At 46.0% G+C, this 25,750-nt stretch overlaps 1 protein-coding gene across 1 annotated transcript in view; it reads right to left on the bottom strand.

The window, feature by feature from the left end:
* CHCHD3 (coiled-coil-helix-coiled-coil-helix domain containing 3) overlaps positions 1-25,750 on the bottom strand; it is a 213,968-nt gene that overhangs the window by 148,927 nt on the left and 39,291 nt on the right. Inside the window, exon 3 of the mRNA XM_083461611.1 lies at positions 24,474-24,555. Within this exon, the coding sequence (XP_083317737.1) occupies positions 24,474-24,555 (82 nt within the window). The remainder of the gene's footprint in view (positions 1-24,473; positions 24,556-25,750) is intronic.

Here is a 25,750-nt window from a genome sequence, read left to right as displayed (position 1 = left end):
TCTGGTTCAACACCTTGCAATACAGGAATCTCAACTATTGCATCTGTGGCAGGTGGCCACCCAACCTCTGCTTAGAAACCTCCAACGAAGGAGAGTCCAGCTTCATCTTAATGTGCTCCTGATGCCCCATGATTCCCAAGAGCCCTTGCAACCTGAAAGAGAACACTTACTGTTGAGGAGACTCCTGCAGATTAAGACACACTACCAGCGCATCCTGAAATAGCAATAAATAGCTACCTAGTTTCTACGTGGGTGGCGCTGTGGTCTAAACCACAGAGCCTAGGGTTTGCCGATCAGAAGGTCAGCGGTTCGAATCCCCGCAATGGGGTGAGCTCCCATTGTTCAGTCCCAGCTCCTGCTCACCTAGCAGTTCGAAAGCACGTCAAAGTGCAAGTAGATAAACAGGTACCGCTCCGGCGGGAAGGTAAACGCCGTTTGCGTGCGCTGCTCTGGTTTGCCAGAAGCGGCTTAGTCCTGCTGGCCACATGACCTGGAAGCTGTACGCCGGCTCCCTCGGCCAGTAAAGTGAGATGAGCACCACAACCCCAGAGTCGTTCGCAACTGGACCTAATGGTCAGGGATACCTTTACCTTTACCTTTTTAGTCTCTACTCAAACCTGGTTAGTATTTCAATAGGTTCACCACGGAATTATCAAAGGGAAGTAAAGAACCCTACTGGTGGGAGGACACATCCCATGAGAGTTGCAGTTTTAAATGAGTCAACGTGCACCTGCACAATTGCAGCTCTTGCTATCTCGTGGTCTCCGGGGGGTCAAGAAAGTGATTAGCACTTTACTGTGCCTTATGTAACAAGGTGTGAATCTCCTTGCTGTTGAACAGAATACCAGGGTCCCTTTATGTTTAGCGACGATGTACAGCAGATGTTTTGGTGAATCAAAATACCCATCCCATCTGGTTGACTTCAACTTTTAAAAGGTCTTGTCACAGAACACGGCGATGTGTGTGCAACAGCTCCAGCCTAAGAGCATTTGCACCAAGCCAGACACACAGCGTGGGACACATTTACGGTGCAAGGCCATTTGTCACTTTGTGCTTACTTTCAACGTGAGCAGGTTTGTTAATGTCGTTTGACAGACTTGTGTAACATCCTAAAATGTTTTGAACAATGCAGTTTAGGTCACAATGCAATATTGATGAACGAATAATGTTCCTGAATGCCGACCTCAATATTTAATGAGCCTGAGTGCTGAAGAAAGAGATGGAAGCTGGAAATCACTGCAGTTGTCAGGGACCCGAGGAAAGGGCTACCAACTCGAAGGAAGCCTTCAACCCAGAGCTTGATCTGGGCAATAAGGAAGGTGCAAAATGTGAGGGGTAGGGTTCCTGGAGGCAACAATCCTGGAAAAGAGGAGACTGAGAGCAGATAGGATAAAAAGGTAAAGGTACCCCTGACCATTATGTCCAGTCGTGACCGACTCTGGGGTTGCGGCGCTCATCTCGCTTTACTGGCTGAGGGAGCCGGCGTACAGCTTCCGGGTCATGTGGCCAGCATGACTAAGCCGCTTCTGGCGAACCAGAGCAGCGCATGGAAACGCCGTTTACCTTCCCGCCGGAGTGGTACCTATTTATCTACTTGCACTTTGACGTGCCTTCAAACTGCTAGGTGGGCAGGAGCAGGGACCAAGCAACGGGAGCTCACCCCATCGCGAGGATTCGAACCGCCGACCTTCTGATCAGCAAGTTCTAGGCTCTGTGGTTTAACCCACAGCGCCACCCGCGTCCCATAGCTGATAGGATAGCCATCTTCAAATATTTCAAAGGATGCCCCATGGAAAATGGAGCAAGCTACGGTAGTTTTCTCCTGCTCTGCAGGGGAGGACTCGAACCAATGGCTTCAAGTTACAAGAAAGCAGATTCCAGCTAAACATCAGGAAGAACTGTCTAACAGTAAGAGCTGTTCAATAGCGGAACAGACCATCTCAGAAGGTGGCAGACTCCACTAAAGGTTTTTGAGCAGGTTGGGTGGCCATCTGCCATGTATGATTTAGTTGAGATTCCTGCATTCGCAGAGGGCTGAACTAGATGACTTCTGGGGTCCCTTCAAATCCTACAATTCTTTGATTCTATAATTTACTACTACCCATCCATTGAAAGGTCGGAGGGAATGATTCCAAAGACAGGCTCCTTTGGGAGGAAGAGTAGAACACAAGTTAAATAATAAGAAAGTCAATCATGTAATGTACAATATCTCCACGCCTTAACAAAAATCAATGAGAACTGGGCAGGGCCACAGAAGGTCTGCTGAGCGGTTCCCCTGCATTTCAGCAGGTCCTGACAAGCAACTTCCCAGTACTTTAGATGCCCATTAGTCCTTCAGCCAAATAAATGACAGATTAACACAAAACAATAATCTGAATGGCTCTTCGATGCTTATTCCATTTGCTATCTTACAAAATGAAAAATCTCTATCTAGAAGCAAACATTCCTTCTGAGTTCCCACTAGTGAAGATGATGAGGAGAAAATTACTTCTCCAGCCAGTAATTTACAGTGGTACAGTATTTACCTAATGCACCATCACCAAACATAGCAAAGTAGCTTCCAATGTCTCATTTCTCCAGTAAAACACAACATTTATCAAGCTGAACCTCTACATACAATTTGTCTGTTGAAATACCACATTTTAAGACTGAAGGGGGAGAACTCACCTAGAAATTGGGGTTTTATGAGAGCTATCTCTCTAATTCCCATTCCCATGCTTTGAATTCTATTTTCTCATGTGACTTTAGCACTTATCTTCTCCAGACGTGTCCATGTTTTTAAAATGAGTCCGAATAAACAGCTCCTGGGAAGAATTTAGATCCAGGAGAGAGCTGGCAGAGCACAGGAGTTTACCTCTTTACCACTGAATTCCTCCCCATTATTAGCTCAGCTTGGACAATTCAACAAACCATAGTTTGCAGACTGGGAAATATGAAATGAGCTCATATTATTCTTGTCTGGATATAACACTAAGCTAGTTATGGTAGCATTTTGTGAGTAAACCTGTGTGACTCTCGGCCAATGAACACTCTGCTCCCCTCTAGTGTAGTCACAAGAAAGAGATGAGAAAATTTTGCATCCACTTTAACTAAACTGTGGTTAGTCTGAACTATGGTTTATTGAAACAAGCCAGATTCAAGCTGTGGCTTATGAAACTGGCCTGTTTCAACAAAATATAATAAAGATAAACCACAGTTTGGAATTTGGCATCATGCCTAACTGTGGCTAATTAAAAACTGAAGCAAAAAGTTTCCAATCCCATACTTACGGCAAGGAAAGGAGGGGAGTGCGCAATTCACAGGTTCATTCATATAACGATAAACACTCCTTGAGATATTGGGAGTCCTGAGTGCTATAATGTTTTGTAGGTAAAAACCTAACACTTTGAACAGAGGCCAGAAATGATCAATACAGTACTGGTATGGGATGGGATGGATCCTGCATTGGGCCCCACCCACATTGTCAGAAATGAAACAAAAAATGCACAACTGTCAAAAAAAGCACTCAGCGAAAGGTATTATAAATATTTTTCTGCATCAATATTGAACTCGTTTTGAGAGACAGAACAGCTATCAAAATCTGAAAGACTGCACAGTGTGCCTAGATTTCATCATGACATATAGCAAATATCAAAACAGCTCTGAAATCCGTTACATTACCACTCACCACGCTGAGCAAACGCAAGGCGCACACAAAATAATTTATCAAGTGTTCTGTTCAAAGCCAGGTACAGAAGAAAAATTTTGTTTTTATATTTCCTCAGATCTTTGCCAGTCCTCTAAAATAAACATGCTATTAAAAGAAAAATCAATAGAAAGCTTTAAAATGTACAGTATCATAAAAGGTCAAGGCCTATCATCGATTTTAATATCACATTTTCGGGGGCAGTTTCCCAATAGGTTCTTTCTAATGCTCCTCTTCCTTTCGCTCTCTTTTTGGTTCATTCTGAAGATGAGAAAAGCAAGACAGCATCTCGCAGCAAGGTTGCTCAGAGACTGAAAAGCTGAAGACAGGCACGTTCTGGCAACGGCCGCAAGCTAGAAGACCCTGGGTCACTGGGAGGCTGAGCTCCCTGCCTCCCAAGAAATGGAATAAGAGCCCCGTTGGGTCAGGCCAAAGACCCATCATGGGAACTGCAATTTAGCCCTCACAGAGCTACAGTTCCCAGTGTCAGGAGTTCAGCCTACACTCGAGTAGGACCCTGGCAGAGACACATGCCCGACTGGCATGTTCTCTCCCTCCTGGTCGATCGTTCGGGAGCTTCATAAGCTTTCTTCAGCCCAAACATCACAGCGACCGATGCCAACCAACACCGGGATCTGCAGAGTTTGCGCATCATGCGCGTGACAGACCTCAGCAACTCAGCATTTTGGCTAATCTACTTTATTTACATATAAACACACACGGAGCACTGCAACATGGCTCCCTCTCTCTCTAGCATCAGACAGCAAAGAGAAAAAAGAACAAAGGACAATAGTCCCATTTCATGGAACACAGTAACACAAACATCCTGTCTCCGTCACTTCCCACTCTGTGGAGTCAAAACATACACAGTTATGTGATAGACAAAAATCCCATGACTGCAATCATGGAGCAGGAATTCTAACACCCAGCACCCTTAACAATCTGCATTTCTCAGGATGTCTTGGGGAAGCCATGTGTTTTAAACGTATGGGGTGGATGTGACTCTTCTCCAGCATCCTGTTCTCACAATGGCCAACCAGAGGCCTCATTGAGAAGCCCATGAGTGGAACCTCAATATAACAGCACTCGCCCCATTTGTGATTCCCAGCAACTGGTATTCAGAAGCATACTGTTTCTGACAGCATAGACTTGGAAGGGACCACGAGGATCATCTAGAGCAACCCCCTTGAATGCAGGAATCTTTTTGCCCAATGTGGGGCTCGAACTCACGACCATAAGATCAAGAGTCTCATGCGCCATATCTACCATTGTCTAGTAGCCACTGAAAACCTTAAGCCCCATAATGTCATGGCAAGGACATCATGGCAAGGGAGCGAACAGCCTGGTGCCATCTACCAGTCACTGAAGGAGCAGCTACTCCTAGATTTGCTTTCCCTCCTTTTGCATGCACCATGTCCACCAGCTGGTCAGCTTATCCCCCGCTTTTATTGTCCATTCCGGGAAGCCCAACCACTGCCACAGTGTCCTCTCTCTTGGCAGATCAAGATAAGCAGGGACAGCAAAGGCTGCAAGGTTTTTAGCTGGGGCAATCAGAATAAAATCCGCTATTTGACTATTGATTCAAAAGCCTAAAATGTATTTTATATAATTGACTTTTTACAGTGATACTTAAGGTTAAGAACTTAATTCATTCTGGAGGTCCGTTCTTAACCTGAAACTGTTCTTAACCTGAGACACCACTTTAGCTAATGGGGCCTCCCACTGCCACCACGCCGCCACCGCACGATTTCTGTTCTCATCCTGAAGCAAAGTTCTTAACCCGATGTACTATTTCTGGGTTAGTGGAGTCTGTAACCTGAAGTGTCTGTAACCTGAAGCATCTGTAACCCAAGTACCACTGTATTTCTTTTCTTTGTATATCATATTGTTATTTTATTGCTATGGCCGATGGCTGACGCAAAGATTCATTCATTCAGCTGGTCAGTATCCAGGTACAAGTTGTGGCTTTTTTTTACTACCTGTTTAGTGTTTAGAAAAATATTAGGTGCTATGTAAGTCAATAGTGACGACGGAGGTGATATGACAGAGTTTGCTATATCTACGATGTACTGTTGAGGAACAACTGAAACAAGACTGGGGAAAGGGAATCTTTCACACAGGATGGAATCTCTATTAATTTACTGTGATACTTCACTCTTCTACACACACACACAAATGCAAGAGAAATTAATTATTTCTATCTAACACTCTTCCACTGAGTGCTACATCCAGGCACTGCCATGTACACATTTTTAAAGTTGATTTAGTGTTTACAGGAATTTTCCTCAACAAATGGATGTGAAGATTTAGAAATATGGCGGGCAAAGGTTGCAGTATGTTATCTAGCAAATGACAGATAAAAATGCCACACCATATGGAGTCCAGCTGCCCCTTGCAGAACACACTCATTATTTGGGACCGTCTGAAGAGCTATTTGGAGCACTGCGCAGAAGAAGGGAGGGGAAATACATTTGCTGGAAGCTTCAAAGCCACATTTCTAGAAACCACCGCTTCCAAATGGAAGGCTAAAAATGAGAATGTTCACTCTTGCTAAGTTGTTGCCATCTGTTTGGCAGCAAACAATGGCTTGCGGGGGTAGGAAATCGCACAACTGGATGCCCTGCCAGAAAACGCATGGAAATTAGACTACCCTAGAGTGTGGCTTCTTCCTATAGCAGCCATTGGCAACCGGGTGCCCACTTGGCCTTTGGAGCTACAACTCCCAATGGCCAAAGTCAGAACATCTGAAGGGCAGCAGGTAGGCAAAGGCTGTCTTAAAGGATCTCAAAGTCCAGGATCCAGCGGGCAGGGAGGGAGTACAGTGGTACCTCAGGTTACATACGCTTCAGGTTACAGACTCCACTAACCCAGAAATAGTACCTCTGGTTAAGAACTTTGCTTCAGGATGAGAACAGAAATCGTGCGGTGGCAGCGGGAGGCCCCATTAGCTAAAGTGGTGCTTTGGAACAGTTTCAGGTTCTGGAACTCCAGAACGAATTAAGTACTTAACCCGAGGTACCACTGTAACATCCAAGCCTCCTTTACAACAAGGTGCCAAGACAAGAACATGCGGGCAGCTATATCTGAAGACACGAACCAAGCATGGCAGGGCTCACTATTCACCATGTCAAGCATTCTACATGGGGAAATATAGTTGGGCGATAACATGAAACACCACCGTGACTTCCTTCCCCCGCAGTTTACTAAAAAGGCGAGAACTTCCTTGGTAAGTGTGAGCAAAACAGATTATAAGCAAAAGAGAAATGTTAAGCAAAACACTGTTTATTAGTCAATGCCGGGGCAGAATAGGGGAGAAGAGACAGGAGCGAAGCAGTGAGGAAGTTTTAATTATCGTTTATTTTATTCCATTATTTTATTATCATTCATTTTGTTATCATTTATTGGGAGCCACCAGATGCAGACAGTTTCAAACATCAACTCGACATTTAATACCAACAGCACACACTGTAAAAGGGTGCTGTCGGGTATCTATTCCACACTGAGAGTCATACTGAATATGTGCATTTTGGAATAAGAAATAAGGGGAAATGGAGAGACAGGACGTCGGTGCTGTTCCTCGGTTGAGGAACAGGATATTCAAAGCACATACAGTCATACCTCATTGCTTCAGGCTGCGCATTTTCAGGTTGCGCCCTGCGGTGACCCAGAAGTACGGGAAAAGGTTACTTCCGGGTTTTGCTGCTCGCGCATGCGCAGACGCGCAAAATGATGTCTGCACATTCACAGAAGCGGCTAATCGCGACCTGCGCATGCACAGACACAGGTTGCGCTCTTTTCAGGTTGTGAACGGGCCTCCGGAACGGATCCAGTTCACAACCAGAGGTACCACTATACAACCAAAGTTCAGGGTGCCAACGTAAAGCATTTGCATGGATGGAAAGGGCTATCCCAGCAATTCTGAAAATTCTCCAAAGTGGACAGAGAGCAGGAGGGGAAGAAGGGGCCATCTGATTAAGGTTAAGGGTTATGTGGTACAATTCAGTTATGCTTGTGCACCTCTGTCCATGAATCTCCAGTATACACCCCACCTCTCCTCCAAGCTCACAACAGGATCTGTGTGTTCTTGCACACTTTATCCTCACAACCACTTTGTGAGATAGGCTGGGCCTAAATACCAACTTGTCCCAGAGGTACATGTCACAAGCATGGAAGAGAGTATTTATCCAGTATCACCTTATGTCCATCTAACCATGATCGAAAACTAAGTGCAGGCTGTGTAAAAGTGCAAAAAAATAATTAAATACTAGGGAAAAATTGCTTCATAGATTTTCATCTTCACTACCACCACACATCCTCCTTGTTCAAGCATCTTCAGTACATATTTCAGCTGTGGAAATCCAATATTCCATTGAGGATGACAACACAAACCTCAGTAGTGAGTTCATCAATAGCATAATCACTATAATAAAACCGCTAAGTTATCCTCCCACTTTTGATTTCCCAGGGCATCCCAATCCTCTCTGCCTGTCATTTAGACTGTAAATTCACAGAGGTAATTGGATCTCCATCTTGCAAAGCACCCAAGTCAAGCACTGGGGTGGGGGGGGATTATGCTTCTCAGTGATGAAAGTGCTGTCATAATCACCCTATACAGAAGTTGGTAGTAGTAAAAGAAGAAAGTGAAGGTACTATAGCCTGGATAGCTCAGCTGGTTAGAACGTGGTGCTGGTAACACCAAGGTTGAAGGTTCAGTCCCCATATGGGACAGCTGCATATTCATCCCTGCATTGGGGTTGGACTAGATGGTCCTCCGGGTCTCTTCCAACTCTATGATTCTATGATCTACAGAACACACACAAATCTGTTGGGAAACTGCCAGGGAGATAGTGTCCATCATGAGCCCCCAAGCCGGAGTTCTGGACGTCCATCGGCCTCCCGTACTCATGCAGATCCAACAGTTAGAGGCACAAAGCCTTTGGAAATTCTTAGCCACATTCCTAGGCTGGTGCACCCTGTTTATCAGCAGAAACGCAGCCGAAAGCTTGCATCACAGAAGAGCAGAAGAGCATAATTTACAGACTTTATTTAGCGTTTAACAGAACAAAAGAAAACACGTCCATTCTGCCAGCGTGTCTGAGCCGACTGCAAAAACGAAAGGAATCAGCAAACACAAACATCCTGTGATTAGGACATGCGCAGACTCTGTAACTTACAAAAGCCTGCTCCCTTTTAAGGTGGAACGGAAATATCCTAACATCCTCCCCCTTTCCGTGTAACCTGTTGTACCTGTGGTTCACCCAATTGCAACCTTTGTGTGTAAACCTTAAGTTGTTCTCTGTTAACTACCTTAGACAACAGATCAGCAGGAATTTCATTTCCTGCCATGTAGGACACCTGAATCAGTCCTTTCTGAATACACTCTCTTGCACGATGTAGCTTAATCTGCAAGTACTTGGTTCTCTGCTTGCAACTCTCGGAGTTCAGCAAAGCCAAACACGATCTATTGTCTTGATACACTTGTACAGGACATTTCACAGACACCCTGATGTCCTTAAACAGTTGCATCAACCATTCACAATCCATGAGTGAAAATGACAGAGCATTGAGTTCTGCTTCACAGGAACTTAGGCTCACTGTTGTCTGCTTCCTGCACAACCAGTCAAACAGGCAGTGGTTGTACATGTAGCACACACCAGAAGTGCTTGTACCATCCGTGGTGTCACTTCCAAAACTTGCATCAGCAAAGATTTCAAGACCTCCAGTCTTCTGACTGGTGAACCTCAGCCTGTAGTGCATAGTCCCTTTCAAATAGCGGGCTATGCGCTTCAGAGCTTTCCAATCCTGAACCGTAGGATTGTTGGCATGTCTGCTAAGCAAATTACAGCTTACAGCTATGTCAGGTCTTGAACATCTGGCAATGAAATTCAGCTTGCCTAGAATGCATCTGTACAGCGTTGTGTCAGAAAACGCTTCAGCAGTACTGTCTACCTGGTAACCTGTCACCATCGGTGTGTCTGCTGGGTTTGCATCAACCAAATTCAACCTGGTTAACACATCAGCAATTTTCTGTGTTTGGTGTACCAGAAAATTACCTGCTTGGTCCTTCTCCACCTGCAGAGAAAGATAGTTGGATACCTCACCAAGATCCTTCATGTCAAAGTGCTCCTTCAGCTGAGCTAGGGTGCTTTGGTAAAAAGCCTGATTCTTCCAAAACATCAGAAGATCATCAACAAAACATAAACAATACAGTTTGTTTTGCCCCTCCTCCTTGACAAACACACATGGATCAGCTTTGCCCTGGTGAAAACCTAGAGAAAGCAATGTCTCAGTGAGTTTTGTGTTCCAACACCTGGCACTCTGCTTGAGACCATATAAGGATTTCCGCAGTTTACAGACCATTCCCTTCTGTATCTCCATCCCATCAGGTGGAAGCATGAACAGCTCCTCCCCCAAAATCCCGTACAAAAAAGCTGTATTAATGTCATGATGGGTAACATGCAGTTTCTCCTCCGCAGCGACCTTGAGCATCAGCCGAATGCTCTCATATTTGACTGTGGGAGAATAGGTCTCGTGGTAATCCTGTCCTGGTACCTGTGAAAAACCTCTGGCAACCAATCTGGCTTTGTGTCTGACTACCTTGCCATTCTGGTCTGTCTTGGCCTTGAAGACCCATTTGCTGCCAACCAGTCTCATTCCTGGGACTACCGGTACCAATTCCCAAGTTTGGTTCCTGTTCAAGGAATCAACTTCAGCCTTCATGGCATTAAGCCAAGGCTCAGCATCTTTAGAGGTTAACTCCTGAACCTCTTTGAAGCTTGAAGGTTCCCACACCTTCTCTGAGCTACCAAGAACAGCAGTTGCTGTCTTAGCAAACTCATCAGCATACCTCTTTGGAGGTCTGCCCTTGGTCGCCCTTTCAGATCTGCGTACTAGACGCAAGTCTTCTGGACTCATCTCCTCTTTCTTAGGAGAAAAATGACCAATGGTGAACAGTGGTTCTTCCAGTTCATTGTCAGACGCATCAGATGGTCTGACTGAGGCCTTTGCGCTCTGGTAGTCTGCTGTGTCATCACTTTCACTGACATCAGCAGCAGCGCCGCCCACTGAACTGGAATCCGAACTCTGATCATCATCATCATCATCATCATCCTCCTCCTCATCATCAGCAGCTTCCTCAGCTTTAGCTGCTTGCTTGACATCACCTTCATCCTCCTCTGGGTAACTCTGGAAAATTCCCACATTTTCCCCCCACTTAGGATTGTACTCAACACTCCTTGTGAACTTTATGGATTTAGAGTCAGTCATCCATACCCTGTATGCACCTTTTTCGTACCCCATGAACAAACCATGTGCCCCACGCTTCCCAAGCTTGTTGGTTTGTTGTGTGCGTACCCACATGTCTGAACCAAAGATTCTCATGTGTTTGGTGTTGGGTTTCTTGCCAAACATCTTCTCATAGGGGGTACAACCAATGGGTGATGACAATCTGCGATTAAAGGAATAAACAAAATTCCCCAAAGCCTCCCCCCAAAACTTATCAGGGAGATTGGCATCATGCAACAAGGTTTTGATTCCTTGCAGCAATGTTTGATTTGCTCTCTCCGCAAGCCCATTCATCCATGGCGATCTGGGCGTTGACATGTCATGCTGGATTCCCTTCTCAGTCAGGAAAGCTTCAAACTGCTGAGAAGTAAACTCCCCGCCCCGATCAGTAAATAAACAAGAAATACATTTACTGTGCACATTCTCCAACCAAGCACAGAATGCCTTAAACTTTGGAAACGCTTGCGATTTCTGTTCGAGCAAATACACATGAATGTACCTGGAAAAAGAATCAATCAGAATCATGAAGTACCTTGCTCCTCCTATAGAGGGCGCAAGTGGACCAACCAGGTCTGCATGCACTAGCTGGTAGGGTTTGGAAGCCTGCCTGCTAGACTCCTTGCCTTTTGGAGCAACCTTCACCTTGTTCTCTGCACAAGATACACATTTCATGTGAAATTTACAGGGTTTGATGTTCAAACCCTCAACCACCTCTGGCATCTTGGCCAGTGCCTTCCAAGAGAGGTGACAAAACCTTCGATGCGCATCATGAATGCAACCTGCATGAAGAACTTTGTTAGTTTGTGCAACACAACAAGAATCAGCATTAGATACAACAACAGTGTCGTCATAAGTTATATGGAACAAACCATCCATAAACTTTGCATGCAAATAGTCCTCTTTGCCTTTACTGATGACACAGACGCTCCTCTTGAAGGAAATCTGAAAACCACGTCCAGTAAGCTGTGGGACGCTCAACAAGTTGCTCGCAGCTCCTGGAACATACAGTACACCGCTGATGGTTGTGTGCAAACTTGCAAGTCTCACAGTCCCTTCTCCAGCAATTTGCAACGTCCTTCCATCAGCCAGGTGGATCTCACCTTCCTGAGGCTTGAAGGAGATAAAGAGATGCCGATCCTTCGAAACGTGGCGATTCGCACCTGAATCCACAATAAATCTGCCTTTGGCTGTTGGAGCAGTCCTTACAGCAAGCAAACCCTTGTTTTGCACTGGTGTGGGCTTTTGCAGCTTGCCCCCCTGCTGCTCCTGGCCAGCAGACGTGCCTTTAGCCTTTGGTGAAGCTGTGCCAGCAAGCAAAACCTTGCTTTCCACTGGCATGGGCTTTTGCAGCTTGCCCCCCTGCTTCTTGTCAGCAGACGTGCCTTTAGCCTTTGGTGAAGCTGTGCCAGTAAACAACGCTTTGTTTTTCCCTTGCGCGGGCTCTTCACCCTCCCTCTGCTCCTGGCCATCTGCAGGTGTCTGCCTGTGGCTCTGTTTACCTTTGCCTTTCCGGCCTCTGCAAAGGCGATGACCTTGGTTCTCACGAGAAACAGAGCTCTCAGCTGCCGACTCCTTGGCTCCCCCTGGAGGCTGGAATGCTGCCTGGGACGACGTGACGGTCAGCTCCCCCTGCAGCTTGCAACTGGTGCCCTCAGCATCCCTGCACTCATTTGCAGTCAAACTCTGGGCTGGGATTATTGGCTTGTGAGCTTCTTTTAAAGCAGACCACATTGCACGTGCAGTGGTGTTGCCAGCCAGCGTCTTAATTTCCTCAAGAGATACGGATAGGACTATTATGTCAATCGCCCTCGAATCAGCTGATCTCCATTTCTCTGTCAGAGGAACTGGGGGGGCTTCACAAACAACATGCCACACCCCAAACTGACGCAGTAAACTCTCACACCAGTTTGCCCAGGGTTCATAATTCTGCCCATCCAACTTAGGACACGGAGCAGTTTCAGAAGCTTGGAAAAATTCCATTCCAGCTTTTGCTTTAGCCGCGAGTCTATTTTAAGTTGAAAGACTCCTTATCTTGGCAGCCATTAATCACGAAGCCTTTCTGGCTCGGCTCCCAGGCCAATTAAGCCTTGCCGTAGATCAAAGAGGTAAAACAGAAAAGCCAAATGCCTCCCTCATTTCTTTCGCTTTTCCCACCTTCATACCTCTCAAACGCAGTCTGTTGCAGCTTTACTCTCCTGTAGGTGCCGTGAATCTGGGCCCGAAACCTTGTTGTTGGGAAACTGCCAGGGAGATAGTGTCCATCATGAGCCCCCAAGCCGGAGTTCTGGACGTCCATCGGCCTCCCGTACTCATGCAGATCCAACAGTTAGAGGCACAAAGCCTTTGGAAATTCTTAGCCACATTCCTAGGCTGGTGCACCCTGTTTATCAGCAGAAACGCAGCCGAAAGCTTGCATCACAGAAGAGCAGAAGAGCATAATTTACAGACTTTATTTAGCGTTTAACAGAACAAAAGAAAACACGTCCATTCTGCCAGCGTGTCTGAGCCGACTGCAAAAACGAAAGGAATCAGCAAACACAAACATCCTGTGATTAGGACATGCGCAGACTCTGTAACTTACAAAAGCCTGCTCCCTTTTAAGGTGGAACGGAAATATCCTAACAAAATCTAAATTAGCACAGCAGTTTTTCACATTCCCCAAACAGAGGGAGTGATGAGGTTGGATGCAACAACAATCGCGGACTGCCAACTCCACATCTGCTGATCGATCCCTCAGACTTTTCCAGATTCCAAGTCAGAGCAGTTGCACACTGTCTCCAAGGTCTCAAGTCACCACTCATCGCTGGCTTGCTGGCAGAAGTGTCAAGAACATAGCAAGACCCCTGCTGGATCACACCAAGGTTCCTTCTAGTCCAGCATCCTGCCTCCCACCGTGGCCAAGAACGTGTCTCCTGCTTTTGCTCCCCAGCAACTCATAACCATGCTGCCTCTGAACCTTTAAGTTTCATATAGCCATTGTAGTTCACAGCTCCATGCATTCATCCATAAGATTTATGAGAACCCAGCACTGCCAAAAAATAAGGAGAAATTAGCTCATAGGCAGGAGAGCATTAGCAAAAGGGAGATTTGGCCAAGGACACAGCGGGGGACTATGGTAACAAAGTGCCAGGGGGGGGGGGCGATATGAAATAATGTTCTGGATAAGTTACTTTCTTGGCAAGAAGCCCTAACTTCACTACGCAGAGATTTTTTAATATATATTGTGGATTGTTATTCAGCTATCTCTGGCAACTAGCTGCAATTTGTCACCGTGTCCCTAAGGCAAGGCACACGCTGCTCCACTGAGTTGTGCAGATTTCTCAGCAGGCTTCTCCACAGGAGTTGACAGAGCAGGTGCATCGCGTTGACCACAAGCAGATTTCTCATCTCCAAAGTTCATGAGCCATGGCACCCATCTGGCACGGTGCACGCCACCTGCATGCCACCAAGAAAAATGCTTCCAACTACAGGAACGTTCTTCACTGGCACGTCAACAGCAAGTTCAGATGGTCACCTCGTCACAGCCATGAGCAAGAACGCATGATTTAACAGATGAGTCAGTCAGTGAATGTTCTAGACATACAATGCTCATCTGAATCAAGGGAACATAAACTAGCAGGCTTACAAAAACAGGAATTGAAATGGAAGGTATTTCAACCCTAAATAAACATTAATTTACCCCTATCTAGACACTACCTACTGTTGGGAAGGTGGCAAACACACACGCATAGAGAGTTTTCAGGTGTGACTTGGTTGGTTTATTCGGAGGACTTCACCACGGAGTATAGAGATGAGCAACAACTATCGATTTCTAAGTTACAGGCATACAGGGTCTCATGATCTCACAAAATCACACATCACCTTTTAGGTGATATACTAAAGTTACATGTGAGATCTTGCACACAAAAAATCAAGCTAGGAAATTTTCTCGATTGATTAACATGCCCCTGAGCAAGAAACACACAAGACATGTTGACCAGCGTCTTTATGTATTAACTCAAGGATGTAGCAAACAAGTCCTCAACTCTAAGTAGCTGAAATCCTAGCTTCAGGGAATAGCCCAGTTTCACACTGTTTTTCCTCAAATATACCTTGAACCAGCACATGACCTATAGAAAATTTCTGTTTGCATCTTTTTTTACAAGAACATCTCTCTTTAGCAAACAGTATCTTCAGCTGAAGTAAACGTTGGATACACAATCAAATACTGTTTACCTGCCCAAAACTCCAAACACAGCATTTGGAGTCACACACAGCCAGGAGTCCACAGGCTATTAACAGCAAATAAAATATGAATAAATGGCCCAAAAGCCATCCACATCCAAATGCACACACCTACACCTATCTGGAACCACAATCCAGTACGGGCAGCAACCACTTTGTGCGGGGGTCCCATTCCCAGCCCCCAAGCACATACAAGCCCACCCCAACCCATTACGTCCCCCCATTCCACCTCTGTTCTGCCCTCTTCCAGGTCCCACACATAAGCAATCACACATTTTAGACTCTCCTAAAATGGTTGTCACCTTATCATAACTTTCCAAATGTGAAGGAAGCCTCTTCTAGGAGAGACCCTTGTCCAGTCCCTCTCAGAAGTATAACTCAGCCCCATAACAGACTGGAGACTCCTCCTGCCTCCTTTTGGGATGGGTTTCACTTCAGTGTGCCATGCATCCACCTGAATATCACTCCTTGTGTTCCTTCTCTGAGATACCTGCGATTACAGAAAGCTAGACCCAAAGGCTCAGCTGGAAGGGAAGAGGCCTTAAGTTGTCTGGAGAGAGAAGTGCAAGCAAGGGTGTTGCTCCCAAATGGGAGCTATGTGGCCCTGACTCCAGCAGGGCTGGGGGGGGGCCTACTCTTGCTAAAGCTGTCAGGTGACGCCATGATGAAATTTTAAAAGGTAAGTTGATTCTTACACAATTTCACAGTGGTCAGTTCACCACCATCCCAACCGTATTGGGTTGGGTACTGAGAGGTTCCCACACCTTGAAACTAAACCTAACGCCTCCAACAGCTCTTAGACATTTTAAGCACATACTGAAAGCCATTCCACATATTTTGATGGCTCTTTTTATTTTGCTCTCGGAAAAGCACACAGCACAGAAATAAGAGCAGGGGGAAACAAGAGATATTTAGCCTGCTTTCATTTTGTTCTTCCCTAGCAAATCTCAGCATGAAGAATTATGGCTCTAAAGCATCTTGAAAGCATCTACGTTTGATGAAGATTTTATTAGGAGAAGGCAAATAAAAAATGTATAAAAAGGAATGAAAATACAGCTATGCAATACATGTCACTCTGTGTAAAAAAAGATATGAAGCTCATTTTAAAGACATGAAGTCATCAACTCGCGGTGGATTCTGAATGTCACCTTAAGTACTTTGGCAAAGAAGAGCTAACAGTGACAAAGTAGAACAGTCCAAAATTAAACTGCCAACATTAGACATAAAAAATCCACAGCACAGCTCCATTTTATAGCCTTAAGAGCTTGCTAGCTTTTTACATCTGCTAATGTAAAGTGCCCGGGTGAACCTCAAACAAAGAGTGTTTTTGATGCATGAGATTTCTGACACGAGCACACTGTGACTGCACATCTCTGATAAAAGGAATTAGATGTGCAAGGCTCCCCATTTGCGCCACCAGGTAGAAGGTGGAACTCTAATGTCAAAGGCTAGGGGGTCAGAATGAGTGGCATTTTTCTCCCTGTCAGAGAGCTTGACATATGGACTGAGGGAGCCAATGGAGGAGTTAATCACAGCAGCAGAGCGCCTGCAATTCGCATGTGTCCCATTAGAAGCCTGCCATATTGTCTTAGGACAGCAGCCATGGTATATAACCCCACAGAGTATTCTTTCAATCAGGGAAAGAAATAGACATTTTGAACACAATAGACCACAGGGACACATGAATGTTTCGACCCAGCTGCAATGCTTTCTATGCAATTCTATCAACCCATCATGGCACTCGGAAGATAAATATTCTCATCCTAGAGAAGTGGGGTTTCATAATGGACCCACCACAAAAACACCTTACTGCTCAAAGAATGCTTAAGGGAGCAGAGGGTAAACCAATTAGAACTTGGCCATCTTTACACCTTTCAGCAAAAGCGCAGGTCCCACTTTAACAGCTAAGTAGCTACTGCCCACACGTAACAGTGCACATGTTCAGCAAAAGAAGCCTCTAACAAAAATTATATATGCAGCAACAGATCAATGGTTTTATCTTCTCTGTGTGCGGGAAGAACAACATTACAAAGAGCTTTATTAAAATAGCATTCTTATAGTAGTAGCAGCAGCAGCAGAATTCTGCACGGTGGTTTGCAAAATGACTGTTGTCAGCAGGAGACAATGGAGTAGTGAGACTTCGAGGGTGAAGTCAAACTGTTGGAAAGTCACAGCACCTGCTGTGGCTGTAGAGACCGATGCAGGAGAGACATGTTTTGTTAGAGCTGGGGCAGATGAAGGCGTCTGGCTGTGCTGATGAAGGTGTAGCACGGCTTTTCTTCTTTCTGTGCTCCTCCCAGCCGACATTCCTCCTCTGGTCACTAGTGTGATGGCCTGGGACTCGGGCTCGGACTTGGAGCCAGAGGAGACTCAGTCCACACCGGATCCTTTGCCTCAGGCGGCATCTGAACCAAGTCTGGGGCCTGATCCTGAAGAGTCCCAGTCTGCACAGGTTCCCCTGCAACTAGTACCAGCTGGGGCCTGAACCTGCCCTGGCTCCAGATGCGGGGATTACCTCTTTGCCTCCAGCTAGACCATCACTTACAGCTGCTCCACTACCAGTTGGGTCAGGAGAGGCTGAGGCGGCCTCTGGGTTGAGTAACCCACCAACATCTCCCGAGCTGCAGAGACTCAGGTCTGAGAGAAGGAGAGACCTGAGTACTCGCAGGAGGAGTGCTTGCCTTCGGGCGAGACAGGGAGGTGAGTCACCAGGGGATCAGGACCAGCTGTTGCCCCGACAGAGATAAAAGTCTGCTGGACCCCGCCCCAGGTTGTGGGAGCAACGTTGCTGTTTGCCAGAACCTGCCTGTGATCCTGTGCCTGACCTTGCCTGGTTTCCTGCCTCGTGTCCTGCCTTGGCCCTGACAGACTGACTCCTCACGGAAGCCTTGGATTCGGGACCAGACCTGGACCGCGTTACTCGGGTTACCCCCGAGCCCAGCAAAGTTGTTGTGGATACACAACCTCAACTTGACTAATTGTCTCCAGGCACTGCAATGGTCTGCAAGGGGGTGACCACAATTTTGTCTACCTGGGCTTCACCATAACACAGCGGAGGTGGGTCTGCCAGCCTTCATGTCATCTTTGCAGGCATCTTTGTAACGCAGAGTTGGTCGTCCAACGGGCCTGGTACCTGAAGCCAGCTCCCTATAGAGCATGTCCTTGGGGATCCTGCCTTCTTCCATTCTTTGGACATGAGCAAGCCAGCATACACGTCACTGAGACAGAAGTGGGAATATGCTGGGAGCGTGGGCTTGGAAGAGCACATCTTTGTTTGAGACTCTGTCCTGCCATGTGTGTGATAGGTAAAGGTAAAGGTACCCCTGCCCATACGGGCCAGTCGTGTCCGACTCTAGGGTTGCGTGCTCATCTCGCTCTAGAGGCCGTGAGCCGGCGCCGTCTGAAGACACTTCCGGGTCACGTGGCCAGCGTGACAAAGCTGCAGCTGGCGAGCCAGCACCAGCGCAGCACACGGAAACGCCGTTTACCTTCCTGCTATAAAGTGGTCCCTATTTATCTACTTGCACTTAAGAGTGCTTTCGAACTGCTAGGTGGGCAGGAGCTGGGACCGAACGACGGGAGCTCACCCCGCCGCGGGGATTTGAACCGCCGACCATACGATCGGCAAGTCCTAGGCACTGAGGTTTTACCCACAGTCCCTCATGTGTGTGATACTGAACATCATCTTGACACAGGGTACGTGGAAAGCGTTGCTCTTGGGAGGTGTAAGATACCCACGTCTCACTACCATAAAGTAGCATGTCCAACATGCAACCCTGGTGGACCTTCATCTTGGTATTGGTTGTTAGCATCACATCCTCCCATACACCTTTGGAGAGGCGAACCATTGCCACAGCTGCCCTCCCAATACAGTGGTACCTCGGGTTAAGTACTTAATTCGTTCTGGAGGTCTGTTCTTAACCTGAAACTGTTCTTAACCTGAAGTACCACTTTAGCTAATGGGGCCTCCCGCTGCTGCCACGCCGCCGGAGCACGAATTCTGTTCTCATCCTGAAGCAAAGTTCTTAACCCGAGGTAGTATTTCTGGGTTAGCAGAGTCTGTAACCTGAAGCGTATGTAACCTGAAGCGTATGTAACCTGAGGTACCACTGTATCCTTGTCCAGCTCCACATCAGTGGAGAGGATACTGCTTATGGTGAAGCCCAGGTAGACAAAATCGTCCACCACCTCAAGGATGTGGTCAGCAGTGCTGATGCGTGAAGTGCTGGTGACATCCTGACCCAAGATGTTGGTCTTCGTTAGGTTGGTGGTGGGGCTGAACTCCATGCAGGCTTTGGCAAAACAGCTGATGAGACTCTGTCCAGCTTCTTCAGAAGTAAGCTTTTCTATCACATACAAAAGAGAGTTCATCACTGAAAAACCTATGTAGTGAATATGTGATTCTTCTGGGTGCCCTCCTTGCAAGAAAAAGGTGTTGTTCTTCTCTTGGAGGCTGCCATTCAAAGCAAGTTTGGTCTCCTGTAGAGCAGCAATGTCACTGTTGAGCATTTTCAGCTCACAGTCAATGATGGCTACCTTCTGTGCGTCACTGACTTGCAGCAGGTCAGTGAACAAGCTTCGCAAAAAAAAAAAAAAACAACCCAAGGCAAATCAAGGATGGATAGAAGTGAGAGCAAGTATTTCGTTCAGTTATGGTGGGGTATGGTAAATATGGGGTTATAAAGGGGAGATGGGTGAAATCAGCAGCACATCTCTGGGTGTCAGGGACTGTCAAGAAGGTGGACATGGACTAAAAGTTACACTATGTGCATTTCCCTTTCCCTTAACACTGTTTTGCATGCGGAAGATCTCAGATTCAATCCATGGCATCTTCAGGTGTAGCTAGGAAAGGCTCCTGCATTAAGTCCAGAAGACACTGTCCATCAGTAAGGTAGATGGACCAATGAATGCTCTGACTTGGTATAAGACAGCTTCCTATGTTCCTATTCCTATATTGGGCATCATCTGCAGTTCTGCCCTCCTGTGCGTATGCGAACAGAATTCTACCATTACACGGATGCAGTTTTTCCATGGTAGTGGGGGGGGGGGAGAGACATTAACAATGATTCGTTCAGAAGGTTTTTTTGCTTCTTCAAGAAAATAACTATGCACATTTCATGAACAGATGGGGTTTCTTAGAAGAAGTGAGAGTAGGGGGAAAAGACAGCAGAGCGATCATTACATTACACATTTAATTATATGAATACCACCCACAGAAACCATTGCTGGAATGCAAATATCTTACAAAAATAAATAAATTTCTAAAGAGCGAGGAAATGACTGAATATTCTGTTGTGACCAAGGGAGCTGGCTGCACACAGAGCCTTATAAATGTGACAAAAAGAAAACCCCAGGTTAAATTTTACGTTGTACATAATGTAGACAACCAACTGTCCACAACACCCACATCTCATTTTTCTGTCTTCATCCAGAACCTACTTTCTGAATCAAGTTTATTTAACCATGAAAGCTTGCAATGGCTCCAGTTTCCCCAAATTTCTGCAGAGCTAAACATATGAACTTACCTTATGTTATAAGATCTCTGGCCCATCTAGCACAGTAGTATAAATGATGATGGGGAGCAAACACCATTGTTGCAAGTTATGCTCCCTGTCAGCTCTTCTGCCAAGCGACTTTTTAGGCTGCGATGCCAAACACCGGACATCAGATAAGGCAGAAACCAGTCTGGCTAAGAGTCCAACAAGACTCCTATGATAATAGAGATCATTATGTAGTACAGTCGTACCTCCGTTTACGTAACCCTCTGGTTACGTAAATTTCAGGATGAGCGCATGGCAAACCCAGAAGTATTTTACCAGGCTTCACCACGCGCACATGCGCAGAAGCGGTCCTCAGGTTGTGGAAACCTCGGGATCCGACTGGACCTCCAAAAGGATCCCGTCCGCAACCGGAGGTACCACTGTACTAGCAGCCAATGCTTCCTCGTTGCAATGCGGCTTGACTTGCCTCTTCCAGCTATTTTATTTACTCCTCATCCTATTGCTGAACTGCCACTTTAGATTCAGACTCCAGGAGTCGGCACCCACCCTCTTTTACAATTACAAAAAATAGGTCCTAATAATGGTGGTGGTGGTGTTGCTGCTGCTGCTCTTGTTATTTATTAAATCTGTATACCATCCTATACCCATAGATCGCAACATAAAATTACAGTATAAAACCCACAAAACACATAATAAAAATAAGAACAAAAACAAACCAATAATCTGCACTTCCACAAGGTGTTGGGTGTCAATCAGCCCAAGGCCTGGTTAAAGAGGAACGTACGGTATTTGCCTGGTGCCTAAAGGTGTATAATGAAGGCACCAGCCAAACCTGCCTGGGCAGAGCATTCCGCAAGCAGAGAGCCACTGCAGAAAAGATCTGTTCTCGTGTTGCCTCTCGCAGAGGAGCACCCATCTTATTTTTCTAAATGATCCCAACTGGAGGTGGCAGAGGACATAATCCAAATTCATTCAACAGCACCATGAGGTGAGGCTTCAAGCCAAATTCTCTCCCTAGAGTCCTTCCAGGGCAGAGGTCTAGTCATCCTTACGTCCTGTTGTGGGAATATAAGGACTTGGTTAAGCTCTTGACTCTGCTGGGTCAGCATGTGCCTTTCCTGAGAGTTCCACAGTGTCCTACAAAACTAGAGGCTGTTTCTCTAGAACCTGCCCTGGGTGCCAGTTGTCTGAAACCTGTTACCTACTCTTGAGCTGCGTCAGCTGAAAGAGAGCACCTGTCCTGTCCAATGTAGTGCATGGCTGGTCCCTAGTGCAGGCTAGATGAGGACAACACCTTCCATTTGCCCAATACAGTGAATCTGCCTAATGGTGAAATATCTTAGTAACAAATCTCAACAAGTACTAGCTCACTGGTATAAGGACATCTGCCCCTGACTGGTTGAGAGATGCTAAGGAAATTCCCCTCTCTCATAATGCCATTAGAAGGGAAGAATGCAACACTGAGAGGTGGGCAACAGAAGCACCAGACCCTCTTGGTGTTACTGGAACCGGGCGAAGGGGAATCAAAGCACATAATAAATCGATCCATTTAAAATGCTAGCATTAATTACATTAACACTAACACACAAACACCAAATACATTTCCTTGTAAAAATAAAAAATCAATTAAGACAAGCCACAATATTTCAAAGAGCAGTGATTTCACCATAACACATTGATTTGCTTTACTACTCAATTCAAAGAGGCATATTTCAGCTGGGTTTTGGGGTTTTTTACAGAACCATTTACACACTAGCATCCAATTATTTACAACATTAAGATAATTTACAGTGTAATCCAATATATTACTCAAAAGTAAGTCCCAAACAGCCCAATGGGGCATACGCCCAGCTAAACCACCCCACACGCTTCACTGATTCCCTCCTCCCTTGACAAATTTCAGTCCAGGTACTTTGGGCTATTGGGAAAACTTTTTAGATATTTATACGGTTCATAAATTGACGTGACATACTTTTTACTTTTGTTTGCCTTCCCAAGTCAAACAACATGCTCAGTTCTAAGGCCCAACTCCTGCGTCTCTAGGCTTATTAGATCTAGAACAGAGAATGCATCTGGAAGGACCTAGGGCAGAATAAATGGCATTGTCTCAGAGCGAAGGGTGGTTTCCACCAACCTTTAAGGAGGCAATAGTAAGACCGAAGTAATCAGTCTGGACTCTGGGTGATGGGCCTATCAATCCCCTCCTGGGCAAGGCCCTTGAGTGAGCAGTTGCCAGCCAACTCCAAGCACTCTTCAATGAAACTAGATTTTAAATCCACTTTGATAAGTTTTGAAGCCTGGCTTTGGCGCAGAAACTGCTTTGGTTTTATTCATTTTTAGATTTTTTAATTTACAGGCCATTCAACAACAACGTGTTCTAAGTGGCTTGCAGCAAGGTTAAAAACTATCAAATGCCTTAAAAAATAATAATATTGGAATGGTCTTTGCCAGGAAGGGAGAGGGGGAATAAGACTCCGTAGGTCTCCCTATACCATTCAGCAGTTTTCAAAACAATCAACCATGGTGTCTTTGCTGTTCCAGTTGGAAGACGAATGGTTCCACTCCTGCCTTGATGACCAATTCCAAAGGGGGGGGGGCTGGGGAGAGTTCTGCTCAGCCAGCTAAGCAAGGTGATCCGGACCAGTGCCTGGGTGGGAGAACACTGGGACCACCCCCACCCCCCAAAAGAAGCTACACTGAGCTTACTAGAAGCGAAAGCTGAGCATAAAGGGACCCCTGACCGTTAAGTCCAGTCACGGACGACTCTGGGGTTGCAGCGCTCATCTTGCTTTAGTGGCTGAGGGAGCCGACATTTGTCTGCAGACAGCTTCCGGGTCATGTGACCAGCATGATAAAGCTGCTTCTGGCGAACCAAAGCAGCACACGGAAACGCTGTTTACCTTCCTGCCGGAGCGGTATCTATTTATCTACTTGCACTTTGACGTGCTTTCAAACTGCTACGTTGGCAGGAGCAGGGACCGAACAACGGGAGCTCACCCCATCGCGGGCACTGATTAATTTTTAAACGTAACTGCTTGGATTTCATTTTATTAATGTATAATTGAAAGCGCTGCACTCTTCTGACCTGTGCCTTCAAGACCTACTAAACATTTATGACTAAAGCCCAACTTCAGCCTTTCAAATGCAAACCCCCCCTCCAATTTGTAGAAGAGTAAATATTGCTGTTTTTCACCCAAGATACACTATAGTATGCCCATAGCATGTCCAATAGAAAAGGCAACAGCAGTTCCCTTTCCCCAACCTCCATCCCCACACACACAGCATCTCTTTACGTATTTCAAAGCCTAATGTATGTACTCTTCTTCAAAGCAATTCTACCTGTTCCCCTGCTGTTAGAATTTACCTCTTGATCAATCTGATGAGTTCAGCAACACAAGCCTCCGTGCTTTTTCCTGAGCAATTCCATTGCTAGGCAAACAGTTTAGTGAGGCTCCAGAGAGGGTGGGAAATACAAAAACATAAAAGGCAGAACTTTAAACCCTCCCCCCTTAAAAAAAAGAGCATAATAGCATAGTATGTGAGGTCAGAGAGATGTAGACAGAATGCAAGCCACAGAGAAAAACAACTCTCTACTAATTTATTTTTCTGTTTACCACCATTACACACCAAACAAATAGAAGTCGGGTCACACCTTGCTTTAAAAAACATCTTAAGTCATCCAGAGACCTCTGATTTCCCCACTTACCACAACATTGCAAGAAGCATGCCTTTAAAACACAAACAGCGAGGAGTGAAGATCTATTCCTGACAAAACAAACCTTTTATGGGCTTCAGCATCTCTCCTGGCTTGTTCTAATGCCAATTCTTCAGCTATTCTTTTCTTCAGGTCTTCCTCATTCACTGGAATTAAGAAGTGGGAAAGGATTAAGTGACATGGATGGGGTACAGGTGATGCCAGAATGCAACACATTCAGAACGACCCGATAAAAGAATAGCCAGGAGGGTTTGTTCGGTTTTACCATCACATTTTCAACTCATACCAACGTAATCACCAAAGCAGCTATTGCAGGGATGGGGAGCCCCAGGTCTGAGGGCCAAACGTGACTCTCCAGTCCTATCTGAGCCTCAGGAGCTTCCTCAGGTCATATAGCTCGCCTGGGTGGATGGAGGCTAGAAAGGGACATGGGATGGGGTGTAGAAACTAGCCTACTATACATAAGTAAAATTACATTCATTGCTCTGCCCACTGTTGCCTCTGGCATGTTGTGAGCATCTCTAGTGTCTCGTACTGTAGCTACGATTTCTGCATTGCAGGGAGTTGGACCAGATAGCCCTTGGGGTCTCCTCCAACTCTACAGTTCTATGTGTCTATGTGCCCCCCAGAAGATTGCCCAGAAGGGAATGAGGACCCTCAGGCTGAGAAAGGTTCCCCACTCGTGAGCTATTGCAAACTGCTTCTTATAACAGGGCCTGTGACAAAAGACAATGCCTAGAGATGACCTTCTTCGTTTCTTTGACGAACGTTGGGCAGGGTTGTCTGATGAGTTCCCAATGTTGTCCTCCAGCTCCCATCAGCCCCAGCTAGCATGGACAACCTTCAGGTATAATGAGGCTTGCAGCCCAACAACATCTAGAAGGCATCACTTTGCCCAAGCTGGACAACCCCGCTCAACGCTCAACCAACTGGAGTCATTGCGGTTGTTTCGAAAATCGGAAAGGGATGAAAACGTGTCTTCCAAGCTTCCCGCTAAGGAAAAACAAATTTTACTTATGCTGCTTCTGAAATGCACCTACCACTGTCTCTTTTTAAGTCACTCATCAGAGAGCTTTGCCAAAATCACGTGGCTTTAAAAGACTGGCGGGCAGCATAAATGGCACAAACTGCACGCAGATTCCAGAAAACCCCTCTAACCCGCTTATAATTTAGGCTGCAGTCCACAAGGATCTTCTTCTGTTCAAACACAACTGTCCTATTGGGATTTGCACAGCCAACACGCCCAGAGGATTGTGCCCTTTGTCTGGTTTTATCTCTTCTCTGCCCATCTCAAACCCCCTGCAAGCAGATCTCATTCACAGCTGCACTACAAAGGCAGGA

This window comes from Podarcis liolepis (assembly GCF_965112155.1).
Source record: "Podarcis liolepis genome assembly, chromosome: 10".
NCBI classification, from domain to species: Eukaryota; Metazoa; Chordata; class Lepidosauria; order Squamata; family Lacertidae; genus Podarcis; species Podarcis liolepis.
Note: the sequence above shows the minus strand (reverse complement) of the source record. Positions and strands in the feature narration are given on the sequence as shown.